The sequence below is a fragment of the Microtus ochrogaster genome (assembly GCF_000317375.1).
Source record: "Microtus ochrogaster isolate Prairie Vole_2 chromosome 14 unlocalized genomic scaffold, MicOch1.0 chr14_random_3, whole genome shotgun sequence".
NCBI lineage: Eukaryota > Metazoa > Chordata > Mammalia > Rodentia > Cricetidae > Microtus > Microtus ochrogaster.
Window position 1 is genome coordinate 5,411,253 of NW_004949098.1, and position 23,188 is coordinate 5,434,440.

A 23,188-nucleotide genomic window follows, 5' to 3' on the forward strand; every position below is an offset into this window, starting at 1 on the left:
AGGTACCCAGCTGATGTGTGAAGTCCTTCTGTATATGTGTTGCTTTTTTTAGTTAATGAATAAAGAAACTGCTTTGGGCTTATAGCAGGGAAGAATAGAACTAGGCAGGGAAAACTAAACTGAATACTGGGAGAAAGAAGGCAGAATCAGGGAGATGTCAGGTAGCCCTGACAGAGACAGATGCTGGGGATGGAACATTATCCAGGAAGCCAAAGACATGTGGCAATACAAAGATTAATGGAGATGGGCAAATTTGGGATATAAGAACAAGCTAGAAATTCTTGCTTAAGCTATTGGCCAAACAGTATTGCAAATAATTTAGATTCTGAGTGATTGTTTCAGTTCTGGACAGCAGAGAACATACAAACGGCCTCCTACCACACCCATCCATTAGCAGCAAACAGTGAACACAGATGACAACACAAGTGAAGGATACAATTTTATTTTCATTAAGTCAGGTTATAAAAATTGGGGTAGATAAAAATAGTGCAAGTCTATTGTAATTCAACAGAAAAGAGTATCTAATTTGTGGCGGATAGATGGTATTGTTTGATTTTCTAATCCATAGTAATGAAGTTCGAGATGTCTATTGTTCAGATGACTTTAGTTCTTGAACTTGCAGACAAAGGAGTACAATGAATCACAGTTTTCATCTTTCCATTTCTTGTATGCTACAAATTAATGAAAAAAGGTCAGAAAGGGAAGTGTGGTCTCACCTAGCTCTACGATTCAAGATAGGAAATAAAAAGAAGACTTCTATTTCTTGCATAAGTAACCCTTTCCTTTTTTGCACCCTGAGGTCTGTCCCCAGAACTGAGTTGAAGAAGTAAACAACAACATCTTTTTCTCCTACCTGTGTTTGAAGTCAGTGCTACACAATAACCGCGATTGTTCGTGCTTGGAGCGCCAGTGGCCCATGATTTATAGAGAAACACAGACCCACTGCTCCAGTGCCAACGTCGGTTCTACAGTAAAGGAGTCAAATCGAGCCATTGTTACTCAGAATTTTGTAGAAACTCTTGGAACACGTCCATTTAAGAAATGGACCAAAATTTAGGATAAAAATAAAGATCATACTCCCTTTAAGAATCATAGTGTTTCTTTGCTTTTGTGCCTTCCTGAAATATTCATTTTCTTCCACTGTCCCTCAGAGAAGTTCTCTGAATTTTACAAAGAACCATAAATGTGTATCACAGAAACTGGCTCCTAGAGTCTCTTTCTTGAAGTTAAACCTAACCTCTTTCAGCATAATACTAGATAGGACTGGTTGGATTGGTAAAGCAACAGATTCACCAAAATCAGGCAATAAAATATTTTCTTCTGTCATCCCAAAAGGATTCATTCTAACACAAATCTACACAAATTAATAAATTGTAATGAATATATAAAGAACACATCTCAGTAAATGCAATATGATTGACCATGAATACATGGAGCTTTTAACAAGTTGAGCCCCAGCTATCTCCATAACAACCTGCAGTGAACCTCAACATGCTCATATATTCTAGAATCAACAAATACATTGCTTTTCTATACTTGTTGTAAAATTGGCTTTTTACAATTTAGACTTGATTCTCCCACTTCTCCTTCACCTGTGTATTAGGAGATAAGGGGCCACATACTCACATTTTTGGGGTCATGGAGTCCAATCCAGACATAGGCATTTGTAGTACCACTCTCTTTAACCAGAGAAGCCACAAAATTGCCCTCGGCCTGGCTGAGCACTGACACCAGGTGCCCCGAATTCATATTCTGGCAAAAAAGCTGTAAGCATGCAGACAGAAAATAGATTGCTCAACGGAGAAGTGCTGTTTTGAACAATATACTAGCCCCACTAAAGAATGTTTGAGGAAAAGGACAGTAACAGAAATACTCCTGATGATACCCTGACTCATTCAGAAAATTCAGAGTAAAAGTCACCAGCAAGGGACAAACTCAGGTAGGTGGGGCAAACAGGTGATCAACCCTACCTTATGAAGCAACTAGAAAAGGTTAACACTCTCTACCCTCAGATACCTTTCTCTTCTCATATTTCTCTTTTCACTTACATCTGCCTCTCCCCAGGTCAAACGATCTTCAACAAAGTAGTAGCAGTAGGAACCATAGGCATTAGCGCCTTCTGGGCAGTTGTTCATGGCAGAAGGAAGATCTTTCTCAAGTGTGGGCAAGCCTTCTTCAGCCTTCTCGCCTAGAGAGTGTGAGAGGAGAGTGAAGGAGATGTTGACAATTGGACAAAGCCTGGATGCTGAGACACCTGTCGTTGAAACAAGCCCTCTCTCTGCATGCAAGGATGTAAGAGAGGCACTAGAGTGACTTCTAGCCTCCTTTCTTATTTTTCACTCCCAGGATCTCTTTTCCTGAGACAATATCTCACTATTAGTTTCTGGGATTTTTTTCTCCACAATTGTATCTTTATTTTTTTTCTGAAGCTGTTACCTTTCTTTTGTATTTTATACCTTTTCTTACCTAAGAATCTCTGCATAAAGTCTCCATTAATTAATAAAGATATCTAGATTTAACCATAACAAATAAGAAAACATTAGTTATCATGAACAAGGGATAGGTTAATATCTCAATTCAAATTTTCTGGTAGTTGAGGATTTATTTGTTTGTTATTAGTGAAGTCATAATCTCCAATATTTGCCATGCCCCTCTCCAAAGAACACAAATATCTATTGGAATGGAATAAAGCCTCGGGTCTGCAGGGATCATGGTGCAGCTAGCTTACCTTGGCTGCATGCCAGGAGCATCAGGCATGCAAAGAGGATATAGCATGCATTGTTCTGAGCCATGCTGAACAGAGGGCAACGTTGGATTTAAATTCCAGATCAGCAGTTCTCTTGAAGAAGAAAGAGAAGAAAACTCTAGGAGTGTTGAACACAGCAAATTTCTCCTACATAAGTTCTCTTGTCTTTTGATTTCTTAGCTCAAAAAAGCTGTCTGTCATCCCCATATACTCAAGAAAGGCAGCTTGGGACTCTACTGAGTTACCAACACTTCTAGAACATTTTATAACATTGCTTTGTCTCTTTTCCCAGATCTAAGTAGACTAGCCTTTGCTGAGGAGTCTTCCTCTTGTAAACACACTTACCAGACACCTGGGAAGACTAAATCTTGCCAGGCTGTGTGCTAACAAGGTCTTTTATATGCAACAGGGTAGGGTAGAAGAGTCATCACAAATGATGAAGGGGAGGGACAAGAAGTCTCAGAAGACTTGCCTTTGGCACAGATGGCATACAGAAATAAATCCTGGCAGTACGGGTCACCTTTTCTGGAATATCATGGGAATGATCACAGGTGATGAATTCTTCATATTCACAGTTGGAAAACTTCTCAAGTTAAAAAAATATTTTGTTCTATAACAGAATCCAGATTCCTAGTTCCCATGTCTCTGAGCAGGAGCAGAACCTGCCAGGTTCTCAAGATGTCTAAAGGGGTGAGGGGGGCTATCATGAGCAACCTGAAGATGTGTGACACTAGAGCAGGATAGTCTGTGGGGCCTGGTGCAGGGTAGGCAGCCGTATATGATATGTAGCACATCTGCATGAGACTGCAATAAAACAGCTTAAGATTTAGACAACTTAGATGCCTTCTGTTGCGTGCCACTACATAGAAATGAAGGCTGAACTGTATTTTCCTCTTCTATCTTTTTTCTTTAAGTTCATACTGTGTACCGTCTTCTCTCTAAACTTTCCCTTTATGGAATCATGCCTAGGTGGTCTTATCTATTTCCTTAGATGCCAGGTGCCCATGAAGCATGCCTATTCCTGTCATGATCATCCTCTTCTTAAACTGCTTAGGAGAACTTTGTCTATCTCACTAGCAGAAAGTTCAATCTGCCTCTCTTCTCTTCAGTGAGCTTTAAGATCAAAAAGGATTACATTTCACTTTATACAATAGAACTTTCACACAGATTATTAGACTCTTCCTCATTGTACCTGTTACCCAACCTTGGATTTTGCTAGTGGGTAAATTTTGTATTGATGTTTCCCCCAAAGTAACATTATATTTTCTTTTTAAATTAAAGAATGTATCAGAAAGAATTTTCCTCCTCCTCTTCCTCCTCCTCTTCCTCCTCCTCCTTCTCCTCTTCCTCCTCTTTCTCCTCCTCTTCTTCTTCTTCTTTTTCCAAACCATTTATGCAAGTACACCCATGATACAGAAGAACATGGCTTAGCTTAGGATTTATTAAGATTTTAGAGGGGCTGGGAAGATGCCTTATCTATTATGATGTTTTGCTGCCCTTTCAGAAGACCTGAGTTCAGCAGCTACTGACTATATCAGGGAGTCCCCTCCACCTACAGGGGAATCCAATGACTGTTTTGTCTTCACACACCTACACAAAATGTACAAACACACAGACACATACACACATGAATAAAAATTTAAAAATAAACCTTTGGATGAAAAATCTTGGTCTTTGGAAAAAGTAATTATGACTCTCTAGACGAATGGTTCTCAACCTATAGGTACTGATCCTTTGGGGGGGTTAAAGAACCCTTCCTAGGGGCTGCCAATGAAAACACAGATATTTATACCTCAATTCATTGCACCAGCAAAACTACAAGTATGAAGGAGCAACAAAACTAATATTATGATTGGGGATCATCACAACATGAGGAACTGCATTTAATGGTTGAAAATTTTGGAAGATTGAGAACCACTGCTCTAGAGTGTAGCCTATGCCCATATATTATTCCTCCAATAACTGTGTGCAGTGTTTTATCATGGTTTTGTGGTAAATTTCTTTTTTTTTTTGGTTTTTTTTCAAGACAGGGTTTCTCTGCGGTTTTGGAGCCTGTCCTGGAAATAGCTCTTGTAGACCAGGCTGGTCTCGAACTCACAAAGATCCGCCTGCCTCTGCCTCCCAAGTGCTGGGATTAAAGGTGTGTGCCACCACCGCCCGGCTTTGTGGTAAATTTCTACTCTTATCCTGCTGGTTGAGTAAACTCACTTTCTGATTTAGGTAGGTATATCACTGAGGTCCCCATTTTCTCTCTGGCTGTCAGCATAGGTGACATTCTTTTTTGTTTTTATTGAGCTCTACATTTTTCTCTGCTCCCATTCATGACTCTCCCTTCCCCTTCAACCATCCCCAAGGGCCCCATGCTCCCAATTTTCTACTTCCCATATATATTAGATCCATGTATGTATCTCCTAGAGTCCTCATTATTTTCTAGGTTCTCTAGGATTGTGATTTGTGAGCTGGTTTTCTTTGCTTTATGTTTAGAATCCACTTATGAGTGAGTATATATGATAATTGTCTTTCTGGACCTGGGTTACCTCATTCAAAATGTTTTCTGTCTGTTTGTCTCCAAATTTCAAGATTTCGTTATTTTTTTCTGCTGTGTAGTACTGAATTTCCTTATCAACTCTTCAGTAGGGGCATTCAGGTTGTTTCCAGATTCTGGATATGACAAACAAAGCTGCTATGAATATAACTGAGTACATGTCCTTGTGACATGGTTGAGCATCATTTGGATATATACCCAAAAGTGGTATTTCTGGGTCTTGAAGAAGGTTGTTTCCTAATTTCCTGAGAAATCACCACACTGATATCCAATGGGGCTGTACCAGCTTTCATTCCCACCAGAAATGCAGGAAAGTTACCTTTAGCCCACATCCTTTCCAGAATAGGTTGTCATCAGTGTTTTTGATCTTGGCTATTCATACAGGTGTAAGATAGAATCTCAGATCTGTTTTGATTTTCATTTCTCTAATGACTAAGGATGTTGAACATTTCCTCAAGTGTCTTTCAGCCATTTTAGATTCCTCTGTTCACAGTTCTCTGTTTAGGTCTACACTTTTTTATTGGATTATTTGTTCTTTTGAAGACGAATTTTTTGAGTTCTTTGTATATTTTGGAGATCAGACCATGGATGTGGGGTTGGTGAAGATTTTTTTGCTCATTCTGTAGGCTGTTATTTTGTCTTATTGACTGTGTCCTTTGCTTTACAGAAGCTTTTCAGTTTCAATAGGTCCCATTTATTAATTGTTTCTCTCAGTGCCTGTGCTAGTGGGGTTATATTTAGGAAATTGTCTCTTGTGCCAATTCGTTCACGTGTACTTCACACTTTCTCTTCTATGAAGTTCAGTATGGTTGGTTTATGTTGAGGTCCTTGATCCATTTAAACTTGAGCTTTGTGCATGATGATAGATATGGGTCTATTTTCATTCTTGTACATGTTTATATCCAATTATGCCAACACTATTTGTTAAATGTGTTTTCTTTTTCCCATTTGATATTTTTTGTTTCTTTGTCAAAATCAGGTATTCGAAAGTTTGTGGATTAATAGCCAGGTTTTCATTCAGTTCCATTGGTCCTCCTGTCTGTTTTTATGCCAATACCAGGCTATTTCCAGTACTTTAGCTCTGTAGTAGAGTTTGAATTCAGGGATTGTGATGCCTCCAGAAATTCTTTTAATGTACAGGATTGTTTTGGCTGTCCTGGGTTTTTTCCTTCTCCATATGAAGTTGAGTACCATTTTTTTGATATCTGTGAAGAATTTTGCTAGGATTTTGATGAACATTGCATTGAATCTGTAGATTACTCTTGGTAAGATTGATAGGGGGCATTCTTAACTGGATTCCTTGGCACAATATCATTTCCATCTTCTGCAAAAATAATGGTTCCATGACACTTTTGTTTCTTTGAATTCATGTACACTCCTGCTGCCAACCAGGGGAGACCCTCTGTTTCTAAACAGATCAAATTACTATGTTACATTCTTTCCAAAGATATCCGAACTCTCCATTTTATTTATTAAGGACAATTGAATACTGGTAACAGTTTTATCTTTCAGAACTTCTATTGAAGAAGAATATGGTATCATTGAGAGGTGCTCATTCCATGGCTTTCATAGGTTCTGGCCACACTCAAAGTGCACTCTGTATTTGAGACTTCCTGGCAGTTAGTCAGAATTCACGTTAAAAAAAAAAAAAAAACATGAGAAGGAACTTTCAACCTGAAATGCCCCTTTGGCTAATTCTGCCATTGTAACACCTACATTGCCTATAATGGTTTCAGTCACTAAATGCTTCTCTGAACCTATTTTAATTAAATTAAGATTGCTCAAGTTATAGCTAGTAATCAACAAAACCAAACTATTGATTCTTGTCAATATGTGAACCCTAACCCATGCTACTACATTAAAGTTCTGTAGATTATTACCCTCTTCTTCTGAGTTACAATGATCTTAGGTGCACAAGAATTCTGAGTTACAACGATCTTAGGTGTTCTTGTGTCAAGCAGTCTCAATAAAAAATTTGTTTTGAGGGATAGAGATGGTTCAGGAGGTACCTGCCTCTTCTCTAAGAGAGGATCCAAATTCAGTTTCAAGCACCCATACCAACTAGCTCATAATTGCTTATAACTCTTCCTCTATGGGAACAGATGACATCTCTGGCTTCTGAGGGCATCTGTGTGACCGTGTTTGCATATATATATATATATATATATATATATATAGAGAGAGAGAGAGAGAGAGAGAGAGAGAGAGAGAGAAAGGTGTACATATATATTATTTGGTATTTGGGTCTATGCTTAATACAGTTTCAGTTTATATTATACTGCCTTGTATTCCCTGGTAATGAAGTCTCCACCATCTCTTTTTCTCCTCATATAAAGTTCTTGCTCTAGTTCACTATTCAGCAATCTCAGACCAAGCGGAATTATAAGGTTAAAGACATAAGCTTTTTAGTCCTGTCTTAAGTGGGCTCAATGAATTTTAGGCATGATTTCTGTGTTTAAATATGAACAAAGATTGTGATTTCAACAGGGCCAAGCACTTAAAGCTCTGGTAAGATGACTACAGGAACAGGACAGAACTCTATCAGCCCACAAAGAGTTTGAGTTGTTAAGAAGGCATTCCACTGTGTGGTACTCTATGTTCTAAAGTTATAGAAATTTCAAATAAAAATAATCTTGAATTTTGCATGAAAATGGATGGAAGTAGAAAACACTATCCTGAGTGAGATAACCCAGACCCAAAAATATGAATATGGTATGTACACACTCGTTAGTAAATTCTAGCCATAAACAAAGGACATTGAGCCTATAGTTCATGATTCCAGAGAAGCTAAGTAATAAGGTGAACCCAAAGAAAAACATAAATAGATCCTCCTGGAAACTAGAATGTAGTAAGAGGAGCGGATCCGTTTTGTTCCGTCCCTGCCCTCCCCCCCCCCCCCGGCTAGCTTATACCCAAAATAATTACACAGAAACTGTATTCATTAAATCATTGCCTGGCCCATTAGTTCTAACCTCTAATTGGCTACCTCTTACATATTCATTTAACCCATCTCCTTTAATGTGTATCACCACATGACTGTGGCTTATCGGCGTGAGTCTAACCAGTGTCCATCTTGGGCAGGAGAAGCATGGTGACCGCCACACTGCCCTTCTTCTTAGAAATCTGTTCTGTCTACTCCACCCACCTATGTTCTGCCCTATCAAAAGGCCAAGGCAGTTTTCTTCATTCAGCCAATGAAACCAACACATAGAAAGAAGACCCTCCTACACCACTAGAAACAGACAAGATCTCCAGACAAAAGTTGGAAGGATGGGAGCTATGGTGGGGTAGAGGGAAGGGGAGAGGGTAGAGAGAGAGGAGAAGGGGAGGTTTGGGGAGAGCTTGAGGAGTGGGATGGTTGAGATGGAGGAAGGCTGAATATAAGAGCAGGGGAGGAGCTATCTTAATTGAGGAAGCCATTTTGGAGTTGGCCAGAGGCTTGGCTCTGAAGGGGTTCCCAGGAGTCCACTGGGATGATCCCAGTTAAGACACTGGGCAGTGGAGGAGAGGGTGCCTGAACTGGCCTTGTCCTGTACTCAGACTGATGACTATCTTGAATATCATCATAGAACCTTCATCTGGTGATGGATGGAGACAGAGTCAGAGACCCACATTGGAGCACTAGACTGAGCTCCCAAGGTCCATTTGAAGAGCAGAAGGAGGGAGAATATGAACAAGAAAGTAAGGATCACAGGGGTTGTTTCACCTATTGAGACAGTGTCCCTGAGGTAATGGGAGCTCACTAACTCCAGCTGGACTGGGAATGAGTGAGTGAGCTTGGGATCAAACTGGACTCTCTGAATGTGTTTGACAGTTGAGGCAGACAGAGGGTCCAATGATAATGGCACTGGGATTTGTCTCTACTGTATGTACTGGCTTTTTGGGATCCTATTCTCTTTGGATGCATAACTTCCTAAGTCTGGATGTAGAGGGGAGGGCTTTGGACTTCCCACAGGGCAGGATGCCTTGCCCTCTTTTAGGACTGGAGGTGGGTGGGGGCGAGCTTGTGTGGGGGAGAAGGAGGGAACTGGGAGATGGAGGACGAAGTAGGAATTTTGATTGGTATTATTTATAAGGTAAGAAAAAATACTAATTTTAGAATGTCAGGAAACATGAAAAGCCTTAAGATTTCACTCAGTTTTCAAACTAGGTTACTCTTTTACAGTTTTTTTTTCATATAGAAAGACAAACATGTTGTTGTTGCAGTGAGCATAAACTTAGTTCTTTACCCTTTTGTCCCAAGAGAGAGACATTGATAAATGTCTCCACATGTACGGAGTTACATTACAGGGAAGAACTTACCCCTGTGAGAAACCAGACAACTTATAGTGGGCAATAAATAATGTGACCATTTGTTTAACAGAAAAATTTATACTATACTGGGAACAAAGAAGGTCTTTTGTTTTCTAGGAGACTACATACCAACTTTCTCTCTTGATGAAAATGTCAATACCTCTATCTTCAAATTTTTTGAAAGACCATCTAGACCAGTGATTCTCAACCTTCCTGACTCTTTATCTCTTTAATACTGTTCCTCATGTTGTGGTGAAACCCAACTATAAACTTGATTTTGTTGATATTTTATAATAATGTTGGTACTATAATTTTTATACTGTTATGAGTAGTAATGTAAATATCTGTGTTTTCCAATGGTCTTAGGTGACCTCCGTAAAAGAGTCATTTGACACGAAGATGGGTCACAGCCCACAGGTTGAGAATTATGGGAAACTGTTGAGAACTTGCTTTAGAGGGAAATTTCCTCTCTATGTTCAAAAACTCTGAAAGACATTTCAATCAAAGTACCTACCACATTGATTGAAAGAAGTAAAAGATAATAAGAGGCATGTGGAGGAGTGGTTCCAACTTCTCAGAGCATCCTTTTCTATCTCGATAAAACAAAGAAGATATTTTATTTGAGATTACTTCTGAGTGTCCATTATTTATAAATATTTTATCATAATCTTAAACAAACTTGTAGCTTTTCCCAGAATATTTTTATATATTTGTTTAATATTTGCTAGGTAAATATGCTACTTATACTTGGGTTTTTAGATAAGATTATTCTGAGGAGTGTAATGTTATAGAGAGGAGCTTATATGAGATGTTGCAGTGAAGAGAGGAGAACATTGGAAAATCGTTAAAACATGGGAATAGAAGTAACATCCACAGCAATAATCATATAACTGAAATACCTCTGTCATCCTTACTATGCATTTATTCATATGACTAAAATGAAGGCAGATCCTGCAAAAAGCATCTTTGTTCAACATTTTTAAATGAAATTCTCCAACTTCAGTGTTTAATTCTCCATTAAATAATAAACTGTTGATTTATTGTCCAAAGATTTTCCTGTGATATGTTTGTTTTAGTGTATCACAGCATAACATAATTTGACAATGTTCACATTTCATTACCTTTCTTGCTAATGTCATTTCTCTTTTCTGGTTGTCTTTTTTTTTATTTTTATATACACATGCATATGTGTACTTTTGTGCAAATGTGTGTGTATAATGTGTTAGTTTCACAAATGAGGATATGAAGATATACGTGACAACTATCATCCTTGATTTGACTAATATAGCTTAATATGATCTGTGATTTTGTTTCTTCCTCAAGAATCTACAAACTACACTTCCTTTTGCTGCTCCAAGCATCCCTTAAGTTGATAGCCTCTTATGCCTTGATTTTTATTGGTACATACATATATATGTCTAGATACACATACATCTGTAAGTATTATATATGTATAGATACAATGCATCTGTAAATATATATATGTATATATATATGTGTCATTTCATTTATATCATGGCTCCTGCTTCTATGGCTCAAGGAATATCATGGAAGAAGGGGCAGAGAAAGTGTAGGTGCCAAAATACAATGAAGTCTGTAGTTATAAGATTCTATGTAGGTATAAATACATCTTTTTCATTTATAAGGGTAAAACATAAAGAATAATAAAAACAAATTCTGCCCCTGTTCCCTACTACTCTTTTCTTCATCTGTTCTCTTCTGATTTGTCTTTATTATTCCCCAAGAATGTTTGTGTTCTTGGCTACTACAAACATCTTTTGTACACTTTCCAGGAAAATCTTTTCTTGACCCTTTTGACTGGTCAAGGGCTGTGGGAACCAGGCATCTGAGTACACACCTAAAGAAGTTAAATTCTATCATTACTTGACTAAAAGTTTGTTTTGATTAAGCTATCTTGCCTCTGCCTGGAAGAACATCCCAACATGCCAGAAATATCCCGACCTACCTCCTTGTATGTATGTTCTTGGTTGTGTTATGGGCTGCTCTGCATGACTCTCAGTGTCCTTGGCTGCCCTGTGACTCTCCTTGAAAGGTCTTCTTGTGTTTGATTCATTGGCTACACACTGATTTCTACTTTGGGTGCTATGCAGCTTATCTTCCTTAGATACCCTGGTAAGAGCTGAACCACGAGTAAGACTATGAAAAGAGTTCCCAAGTAGCTTCTCTCTGGCATCTACCTTTTTAAAATTTAACAAACCAGAAAAATTTTATTGCTACTAAGAATGGTGAAAATCTATTCAATTCAATACTTTTACCACATTTTCCCCTTGAGGTGGGCTCTCTACCTCTGTATAGAAGACCAGTTTGAAACTCACTATGCAGAACAGATTGTTCTCAGACTCACAATTTTTTTTTGCTTTATTCTCAGATAACTAAAGGGTTATAAGTTATAGGTGGTAGCTAGCAGCTCTAATTTCTTAAATACATCCGTCTTGCTGAATGCCTGTCTTTTTCATTTTTTAAAGATTTATTTCACTTCTAATTATGTTTGTGTGTCATGGGGGAAGGACTTTTATGTCATTGTAAAAGCTTGTGTTGTCCAGGGGGTGTCAGATCCCCTAGAGCTGGAGTTACTACAGATAGTTGTGAGATTCCCAAGATGGGTGCTTAGAAAAAGTAGAGTACTCTTACAGAGAAATACACACTCTCAAGCTACAGAGCAATCTCACTAGTCCATACACCTGCATTAAAAAATAGTTTAAAAGTCATATATTTGAGGGGCAAGATAAATATGTGAAACTACATTCTCATAAATTATTATTTTAAATGTATGTGCTTATAACAGTAGGTGAGGTTTTTGTTATGTTAACATAAAAAATACTTGTTTCTAAAACAATGCCTTGGAATGTAGACTTGCTTGGGTTTTGTTTCTACATTCTTAAGGAATGACTTATAGTCATTTGGTCTGTAGACTGAGAATTCTGTGGGGCCTCACTGGAGTTATAAATTAAGTATGTTCATATTGATCCCATCATCCAAAAAGAAGCAATGTCCAATTTAACACTGACTTAGAGAGATTAATCTCCAAAAATATTATTAAGCTGTGCTATTAGAAATCTTCCCATACCATTCAGTCTCCTTGAAAAGTGGGTATAATTTTCATTTCATTTTAACAGATTGTTTCCTCACTCCCTACTTGCCTAAAATGTAAATCAGCAGATTTATATGCGAAACTCATATCACCTAAACTTCAGTATCATTGAGTTTAGTTACTTTCAGGAGTTAAGGTATAGCCAAATGCAGCTGAAGAAATAACAGAGTGTTGTAAGGAGCAGCGGGCTGCTTCCCGCCATCCGGCTAGCTTTACCTGAAATAATTACACAGAAACTGTGTTCTTTTAAACACTGCTTGTCCCATTAGTTTTAGCCTCTTAGTGGCTAACTCTCACATCTTGCTTTAACCCATTTTTAATAATGTGTGTAGCACCACGAGGTGGCTTACAAGGGAAGATCTTAACCTGCATCTGTGTTGGGTGGGAGAATCATGGCGACTGCCTGACTCGCCTTATTTTCTCCCAGAATTCTGTTCTGTCTACTGCACCCACCTAAGGGCTGGCCTATCAAAGGCCAAGCAGTTTATTAATTAACCAATAAAAACAACAGATAAGAGAGATGACTCTCCTCCATCCACAGAGCTAAAAGAACTTATAATGGAATGTTGGCAACATAAATTGAAAAAAGAATTGAAAAAGAATAAAAGGAGGAAATTAAGATAGTTTATCTCTGTGTAGCCCCACGCTTGCCATTAACTCACTGTTCCTTGCCCCATCACTCTGAGTTGTGGGATTATAGGGACATTAAAGCTATGTGTAACCATACTTGTCAAATATGTATATATTTAAAAGCTGCCAAGTATCAGTAGTTAAGTGACAATAAGAAAGTGGGGATGTCTGAGATAGAATACGTCCTATAAACATATCTGTACCTTATTTGGTTGGTTCATTTCACTTATTTACTTATTCATTTTAAATCTTGTGTTATGTTCTCTCTCCCCCCATCGCTGAATTTCTTTGTTAGTGTGGATGAATACAGTATGAGTGCGCACATGTATACCCATGGTTATGGAGGTCAAAGGTAGGTTTTCAGCCTTCCTCAATCATTGTTCATCTAATTCGAGAGTCTCTTGCTCAACGTGAAGCTCATTGATTTTTGCAAGTGTGGCTAACCAATAAGCATAAAGAATCTACTTGCCTCTGTCAACCCCCCCCCACCACACTGGTGCAGGTGTGCACCTCCACTCTTGAGTTTTTTGAGTAGGTGTTGCTATCTGAGCTCTGGTCTTAATGGTTTTCCACTAGACATTTTACTGACAACCAGATCTCCAGCCTCTGTTTATTTTTCAAAAGAGTATTTTATTGTAGTTTAGGATGACGGTCAACTATATAGACTAGTATAGCCTTGAACTCACAGAAGTCATTCTGCCTCAGCTTCTCAAGTGATGAGGGTGTAGGTACCTTGATTTATCTTCTGTCTGTACCTTGTCTCTTTGGGTGTCAAAAATAAACTGAAGGTTTCCAAATGAAAGGGGCTTAAATCATTACATGTCCCCTTTCATCATGTTTGATCACAGCATCACATCTTATCATCCATCTTCCTGTTGTTTTTTTCTTTGAGTGTGTGCAGTGATAATCCTTGACTCCATCCCTGACCTCACTGCTCCCTTCACCACATCCAAAAACAGCACTCATGCATGCCTCTGAAAAAACACTTTCACTCATCTTCAAGACTGTGTCTACTAGAAGTTGTGTTGATAATTACCATACTCTAATTATCCAGACAGTTTAGAATTTTTATAATTTATCCAATTTCTATATAGAGAATGCTCTCTTTGTTGTAACAACAATGCTGAGAAACGTGGGTCAATGACATGGCCATGGCCATGGGGATGTCTCAAGTCAGCTTAAAAAGAGAATCTCAGAGTGCTTTTGTAATTCCAGCCAAGAGAATGAATTCTATCTTATTGCGCAGGAGGGGCATGGATAGTTTTAGTTGATTCTGGCCATTATCTTAAGCTGTAAAAGCAAGCAAGAAACAGGGAAAAGGTGTAGATTAAGAAGTACTCAAGCAACTTCCCACCCAGAGAAACAGCATTTGAGCACTGAAAAAACAAAGTACAAAGAAAACCTTACTGTTTGGTTTACCAGATAGATAGTTGATCCCAAAGTTTTCTTTTTAAATTTTTAAGGTCCCTTTGTATAGTGACTGTCCCATGTATAAGTGACTGTCCCATGTACTTGAAGTTCTGTGTGAAAGAATCAGGCAGACACCATAACAGGCTTCTCAGTCTTCACTCAGAAATCAGGCCTCCATTTCTGTTTCCTGAATCTGATCAAGCAGTTTCTGAGGAAGAGCCACGAACACAAGACAATCCATTGTCCAACACTACAAACAGAAACTGGTTCATGCAGTACTAGGTCAGGCCAGGCCTGAGCCAGCCTCCACAGTCAGTAATCTCAAGGTGATAACCAAATAAGAACAAAGCCTGAGACTTATCCAAGACGGTCCAAAAATGGAAAACTATAGCCCTGACCAACTGCTAACTAGCCCTAACCAATTAGAATGTACTAGTATGATTGATGCCTATTTAATCCAATAATATCTGAGATGAGTTCATTACCATAGGACCTCCCCTTGGCTATGTTCAAAAGGAGCCTAGGAACACATGTCCAGGTCTTTGACATCTTGCCTTTGTGTAGGATAGTCAGCCAAGCATACTGGAATAATAAACGTTCTCGTTGATTGCATATGTGGATAGTGATCTTTTGTGGAACTTCTCCAGGACACTAAAACAATGCTTGGACTTTTCAACTAATATAATATCCTGTAGGTTCACTAATGTACTAACAGATGACAGAATTTTTTTGTACCTAAATTATTCTATCATAAACATAACATATAAGAAAAATCAAGACCAGGAAAGATGCTGTTGCAGAAGACTCAAGTTCTGTTCCCAGCACCCATGTCGCCTGGCTCACATGCCTTTCATTTCCACTCCAGGATCTCCAACTCCCTTTTTTGGAATCCACTGGAGCATGACTCAAACATGCATTCCCCCCCCACACACACACACAAAATTAAAATAACATGAATCTTTTTAGAGGAAAGTCTGTTCATGTACCTCTTTTCAATTATGAGCAATGCTGAAAGAAACAAATAGGACAAATAAATTTCATTTCGTATTGATGCTGTTTCCTTTCCGTCTTTATCAGGGAATTGCAGAATCCCATGACACTTCTATTTCTAGCTTTTTGAACAAGCCCCATATTTTACATAATGGCTGTAAAATTTCCTTCCTTTTAAACATGTACAAGCATTCCCTTTTCTCTGCACCTGCCCCAACATTTATCTTTTATCTGCTGCTAATAGTCATGATAACAGGTGGAAGGAGAGGACACGTGATGATTTTAATTTGCATATGCCTGATATTTAAGAATGCTAAACCCGTCTTTCAAACACTCCTGTAGCAGTTCCTAACTCCTTTTGAGTGGTGTTATTCAGTTGCTTTTAAATTAGGTTAATTCTTCATACACGATTAAATTGTTTGAGCTCCGCCTATGTTTTATGAATGAGCCATTGGTCTCACATACAATCTCTAAGTATTTTCTCCTGTTCTGTAGATTCTCTTTCTATTCTGATAACTGCTGCATTGTGCTACAGATACTTTCCCACCTGTTTTCATTTTAATATTTTTATTTTTGAAATCATAATATAATAAAAATATTTTTTCATTCCCTTTCTTCCTTCCCTCCAAACCCTTCAATAGACCCCTACCCATTTTTCTTCATGCTATCGGCCTCTTTTTTCATATACATGTACACACACACACACACATATATATGTACATATATATGTATTTCTAAATAGAACCTGTTCAGTCTGCATTGTGTTACTTATATTTACATTTTCAGGTAAATGTTTTTTTTTTATTTTTGGTAGACTCACTTGTCTCTTTTGTTCTTTTTGCCTGTACTTTTGAACTTTCATCCAAAAATATTGTTCAATCTAATATATTATCAACATTTCATAAATTTTCATGATTTTGATAGTGTGATCAAGTAATTTGTCTATTTTGTATCAATTTTCATTTAACTTACTTTTAAAAATTATTATTTTTCATTTATTCTGTGTACATGTATGTGATGAGGTAGGTACATGTTTACTACATGTATGTGGAAGTCAGAGTTCTCTTTCTATATCATTTGGGTCCTGAATTGAACTCCCATGCTAGGCTTGACAGCAGGCACATTTACCCACTGAGCCATCTCTCTGGTCTTTGAGATAATTTTTAGCTGCTCATATTTTTTCATGTGGCTATCAAATGAGTATTGATAGGTGATATGTATATGTATACATAATTTTTGTTCAATTAGTTCTTGATAAATTTTACCTGCCATTTAGTAATAATCATTGTTTTGTACTTTCGCAATTTTCAACTGCTTGCTAATAGGCAGCCTAACCACTGTAATAAACAAGAAATCTAATTCTATAGGGATTGGTTTGAATCACAGCTTTGTGGGAGTTAGATGTGTGGGCATCACTGATTTGGAATGGTTCCTGTAGTCATGAGGGATAGTCTAGCAGCAGGGCCATGAGAGATTATCAAATCCTGAGGTCTGCTTTAATGGGACTTACTCAGAGTTAGGTATAAAATGAGAAAAGGCCATTGCCAGAGGAAAGATTGATCAGGCACTCAGCATTCCTAAAGTTTGTATCTGTGAGTACTGGTCTGGTGGCTAGTTACACAGGTGTGTCTTAGAGTCTCAGACTGCAGAGTCTAGCCTAAAGGCGTAGTAGGTGACTATAGAGATTGAGACTATGAGGTTTGATAAAGTCTGAATTAAATGAATGAGATTTAGCTAACAATAAGCCTATCCTAATATCTTGAAGAGGTCCTTGATGACCATTAAGCTTGGCGTAGAGCCAAAGCATGTGGGGGCATCCTGGAACATGGGAGAAAGAAGGGGGCATGTGATAAGCAGTGGTCCTGAGGGTGAGGGTTAGGGTTAGAATACCAGCTATAGAAATCACAGTACTGGATTTAACTAAGTTACCTTACAGTTACTGGCCTGGATAGATATGGAAAGTAATTTTATCCTCCTTCTGCCCAGTAGTGAGTGTGTGAGATGGCAGTATCTTCATCTTTCTACAAGACAATAATCAAGTTGAATCCACACTCATCATAGCACACCGGATGGAAAGCACTGAACTGCACTGAACATGCATCTTCCTTCCCCACCTACTCTCTGACCTCCACAGAGTCTTCCCATGAAAGTAAAATGCAAAAGTACAACCAAAGGTTTTTTATTATATATATGCAAGATTTTGAAGCATGAGCTGTACAGAAAAACCTGAAATAAGGGCAAGGAGATGAATGAAAAAGTTAGAAAACCAGAATAACAACTATGATGCAGAATGGTGAAGAGAGCACCGGCTTGCTTGGTGGATCGTTGTATTTGATCCGTTGTCCTGATGAGCTTCATCATAAACTCAGGAAGCTGCCTACTTACTGTTTGAACTTGCAAACAAAAGGTAATTTCCCATCACAGTGATGGTCTCCCCACTTCAGAAACCCTATAGAGAGGAAACACATTGGCTCTTGTGTCTACCATGGTGGGGGAAATGCAGAAGCAGTACTAGTCTCAAAAGCCTTATTTCAGCTTCACGCATTCTCCAGTGCAGTGGCAAGAAACATTAACGTTTGAGGAACATAAATCCATACTGAATTCCCTAGTTTAGGAGGATAGCCAGAAGGTCAGACTCAGTTGGAGAGAAGAGGCTTGGATAAGATTATGCAAAGGAGGTATTTCTGTTTTTTACCTGAGGTTGCTGTCAGACTCCCACAGTGACCACGGTTTATAACAGAAGAAGGATTTCCATCCCAGTTAAAGTAACTCAGCACATCAGAGTTACTCCACTCCCATCCACCTCCATTAAGTTCTTTACCCTGCACAGTAGAAGTTTGAAGATAAAGTACATTAGCGCTTCATGTATTTGGCCCATTCCACCATGATTTAACTTCTATCTTCCACAGGCATCTCTTTGCCAATAACAAGAACTGTCGAACTAGATTAACAAGGTTCCTGGCCCACAATGATTAGAATACATTTCAGAAGTGCCTCTGAATCTCACAGTATCTTTCCTATAAACAACAAAAGTGAGAGGTAGGGAGATTACTCAGCAGTTAAGAGCAGTGCCTGCTCTTACAGAGAACCCAAGATTGGCTTCCAGCACCCATATGGTAGCTTACAAACATCCAGAACTCCAGTTTTAAGGGATCTGAAGCCATTTTCTGACATCCAGAAGCACCAGGAATGCAGATGGCACACACACATATACTCAGGGAAAACATACAAATAAAATAAATAATCCTAATTTTTAAAGCATAATTATAAATCTTATCTCAATTCACAATGCTTTCAGAACTCTTTGTGAAGACTGATTGAAAACCAAAGAACTTACCATCTGACTTTCTTAAAGGAAAATGCAAAAGCTAATGACAGGCAGAGAAATTAAGCTGAAGACTGGAACCCTCCATAGCCCTTCACTCTGGAATTCCAAAAATTCCTTTACTAATGTCACCCAACATCTGAGGGCTAGGTCCTCCATATACATGGACCAGAGACTAAGAACTGGGCTTTGGAGACATTACTTTTTGCAGATGAAACAGTGGAAAAGATAGAATCTCACCATTGTGGAATCATGGAGTCCAATCCAGATTTCTTTGCAGTTATTCACTCTGCCATTCACCAGGGAGGACACAAAGGAAGCCTCGGCTCCACTAAGAATGGACACAAGGTGTCCAGAGGGTCTTTTCTGGCAGGTCAGCTATATGAGGGCAGAATGAGAGAGATTGAGACTTCATTGATAAGTGGTGCAGTATATGAGGTATATATTATGGGTAGAAAGATTACATAAAGAAAGAACAGTCATTCTGATCCCTACGGGATCATGGAAACTTGAGGCCTCTTCTGTCATCAAGTCATACTTTGTGCTGTTATCTTCAACATTTCCGCACTCACATTTGCTTGATACCAAGATTTGGGTGTCATAACCAGGGCACAGCAGTGGGAGCGATGGGACTTGGAGCCCATGGGGCAGCTGATACGTGGAGAGGGCAATTCCCTCTGGGAGTCTTCACCTAGGAGTTAGAGAGATAAAGAGAGGGTAGAACGAAATGGAGAGTGGGAGCTGGATTGCAAGATCAACTTAAGAGGATGTTTATTAATCCTATTTTTTTTTTGGAGTCGTGACTATAGTCATGACAGTGATAGCCTCTGTAAAGGCTTTCTGCTGTCTTATTTTTTGTTTGTTTGTTTCTGAGACAAGGTCTCAGTGTTGCCCAGGCTGTCTCAGAACTCACAATATAGATCAAGTTGGCCTCAAACTTGCAGAAATCTTCCTGCCTTTACCTCCTGATTGCTGAGATAAAAGACTTGTGCCCACACACTCAGCTAGGTTCCTTGCTTTTATAACATTGTTCAATGTAGAAGAGCTTCTCTCTTCATTTTATCTTTCCTACACATTCCCCAGTATGTGACACCCAGTTCTCTGTATTGTCTATTTGTAAGCTTCATTATGGACCCTCATACATCACTTTTCCAACACACTAACATAATTTAGAGCTTCCTGATGAAATGGAAACCCTCTGACTTCCCTATTGATGGACGATTGTGCTATTTCTCACCACCAGTGACTTAGAAGAAGGCAAGATGATAGATGAGTTGCAGGCAATTTTACTGTGTGAATACACTGTGTGAATACTCCTTATGATTCCCACAGGAAACTCATTAGATCCTTCCTTTGCTTTTTGGTTCAAAACACTCCCAGCATATTCAATTCTAGAGGCAAAGAAACCTTACCTTGCACCTGAGATAAAAACATCAGGCAGGAGAACATCCTGGATACACCAGTGAGAGCTAGGTGATGCAGCATCTTGTCCATGAGGTAGCAGCAATCAGGGTTCTAAAGAGAGTGCGATCAAAGAAAACATGCAGAGGGTCAGTCGTCCCTTTCTGCTTTGTCTAGATCTACAAGGATGCACTGGACCCCATTCCTATTTTTCTATCGCCTGTAATGAAATGAGGAATCCATATTTCCCTCTTCCTCTGAAAACTCCTCAGGAAGCCGTTGCTGATTCTCAGAATCCTATGCTTTGTGAGGCTTGCTATTCTACCATATCTTCTCCTGAGTTATGAGAGCCTGCAAGGCTCTCATCATCTTTCAGCTCCCACTTATCTGTCTTGTAGAGATCTTAGACGGTGAGTCAGGGAAGAGATGACTGTGTTTTTATAACAGGATTTTGAGGGAGGGTGGTAAAGTGAGTGAGTGATTATGCGGGTCAGGGTAGTGGGTAGTGCTTGGCATGCATTCAGAAGTTCCCAGCAGAAGCATAGGTCTCTTCCTGGCAAACACCAGGATCGACTACACAATGGGCTATTTCTCATTAGCAAACCTGCTCTGTTATCAGGTGCAGGTGATGTTTGAAATTCTGCCATGTATCCTATACCAGATAATGTCTTCTCTAAAACTTTGGTGAAGCTGACTTATATCCTCATAATTACATGCTACAGAGAGTTATGTAATTTTGCAATATATACATACATATATACTTACATATGTACATGCAGTATACAACCAAGAAGAAATTATTCACTACATATAGTGACTTGCTTTTTCTGTTCTACCATATCAGCTTAAAGTCTTTATTTTCCAATATGGCTATAGCTATTTCTACCCACTTCTGCATTCTATTTTCTTAGAATATCTTTCCCACACCTCCCCTTCCACTCTGTGTTTCTCAACCTGTATGAGGTTTATGATGTATACCTGTATGCGGGTAATATGTTACAGAATCTTGCTTTTTTAATATAGTTAATAATCAAAAATATTTCACTTACATTCTCTTTTACTTATTATCATTTACATCCAGGGTTATTACTGAAAAGTATGTGACTGTCCCTGTCACTTTGTTGATAGTTCTTGCTGCTTTTAGTATTCTGTGCCCATTGATTCCACTTATAACCACTTGATCATTCACTATATTGAAATTGGTTGGTTTCTTCATATTTCTCATTGGTTTGCCTATTAATATACTTCCCATGTTGTCACAAATGTGCTTGTTTTTCTTCCTCTTCTGTGAGTATTATTCTCATACCTCTATTCATCAGTGATAGTTTAGTAGACATAAATTTCTTTAGTGTTTTTCTCATTATATCTTTTTTTTTCTTTTAAACATGAAGCATGACCCTCATACATATATTTATCTTGAGTGATGTTTACTTTTTTCAGGACCTAATGCACTTATGAACCCTGTAATTCCTGCTGAGAAGTCAGTTTTGTACAAGACTAAGTCCTTGTTTCTTGTAGATTTTCACTTATGTTATTGTTGGTTACCTTTGACAAGATTAGTTTTAGAGGCACTCAGACAATCATTACTGTAAGTAACAAACTTTTCATCAAATATAATAAGCAATTGAATATTTCATGAGAGAAATAAAAGATTAAACTAGAAGTTTGTAGTCTGTAATATTTTCTTCCAAGTGCAGAATCAGTGTAGACTTTCTCCAACAAGGTCTGGGAAAACTCAGCCACAGCAGAAATAGTAAAGTAAAGTTTCTTGCATCTTTAGGATGCAAGAAAATGATAGAGGTCTCACAATCCACATCTGTTTAAAGATAAGTGATGAAGACATGGAAAAAAACCAAATACTGTGGGTTTTATATCTTAGTAAAACCTAAAGATAATATTTACTGAAAAGAAAATCAGTGAATTAAAGATGGAAGAACATAGAATGAACTATCTCAGAATTGTTTTTCCTGATTTCTTTAAATTAGGACTGAACTAAAAACATACCATTCTTATTTTTTCAGAGTGTCTCTATGTAGCCCCACTGTCCTGGAGTTCTTCTTACCTAAAGAACCCAAGGGCTAGGATGACATTCATGGCTCCCCATGCCTTTTTAAATGTTATATGTGAGTGGTCATTCTATGTATCATTATTTTTGTTTGATGGGAAATGGAAGATTCTTCTCTCAAAGGGTTTCTTACTTTTTATACTTGGATGATTATACCCACAAGTTTTAACAATCTATTTTATTTCATGCATTTGTGAAATAAGCGATCTTTGTTGATCAGGGTTCTTAAACTGTCTGATCTCAAGACTGTTATAGTCTTGAGGAAATGTTTGGGTCTTTACTCAGTGATACTGTAGTAATAGGAGCGGCGGGGCTGCATCCCCAGCACCCCGGCTGCCCCCGGCCACCTGCTAGCTTATGCCCCAAAATAACAACACACAAATTGTATTCAGTTAAACACTGCTTGGCCCTTTAGCTCTAGCCCTTACTGGCTAATTCTGATATCCCAATCAACCCATCTCTAATAATCTGTGAGCACAGGTCTTACCAGGAAGATTCTGGCCTACGTCCATCCTGGGTCAGAGCTTCATCGTGTGTGTCTTCCTGGGAGAGGGGAGGATGGCGTCTCTGTCTGAGGCGTCTGCCCCCGAGAGGAGAGCTGTTGAGTCTCTGTCTGAGGTGTCTTACCTCACTTCCTCTTCCTCCCAGCATTCTGTTCTGTTTACTCCACC

At 38.6% G+C, this 23,188-nt stretch overlaps 2 protein-coding genes across 2 annotated transcripts; both read right to left on the bottom strand.

Moving 5' to 3' along the window:
* Nucleotides 1-603: 603 nt before the first annotated feature.
* Nucleotides 604-2,792, bottom strand: Reg1a (regenerating family member 1 alpha). The gene is made up of 5 exons (XM_005364710.1): nt 2,729-2,792; nt 2,049-2,188; nt 1,627-1,764; nt 854-965; nt 604-671 (listed from the first exon to the last, which is right to left on the bottom strand). Exons 1-5 carry the CDS (start codon nt 2,790-2,792, stop codon nt 604-606), a joined length of 522 nt encoding a protein of 173 aa, XP_005364767.1.
* A 15,315-nt stretch (nt 2,793-18,107) lies between these two features.
* On the bottom strand, nt 18,108-20,536 carry LOC101987258 (regenerating islet-derived protein 3-alpha). The gene is made up of 5 exons (XM_005364711.1): nt 20,464-20,536; nt 19,624-19,742; nt 19,292-19,429; nt 18,422-18,548; nt 18,108-18,175 (listed from the first exon to the last, which is right to left on the bottom strand). Exons 1-5 carry the CDS (start codon nt 20,534-20,536, stop codon nt 18,108-18,110), a joined length of 525 nt encoding a protein of 174 aa, XP_005364768.1.
* Between the last annotated feature and the right edge of the window lie 2,652 nt (nt 20,537-23,188).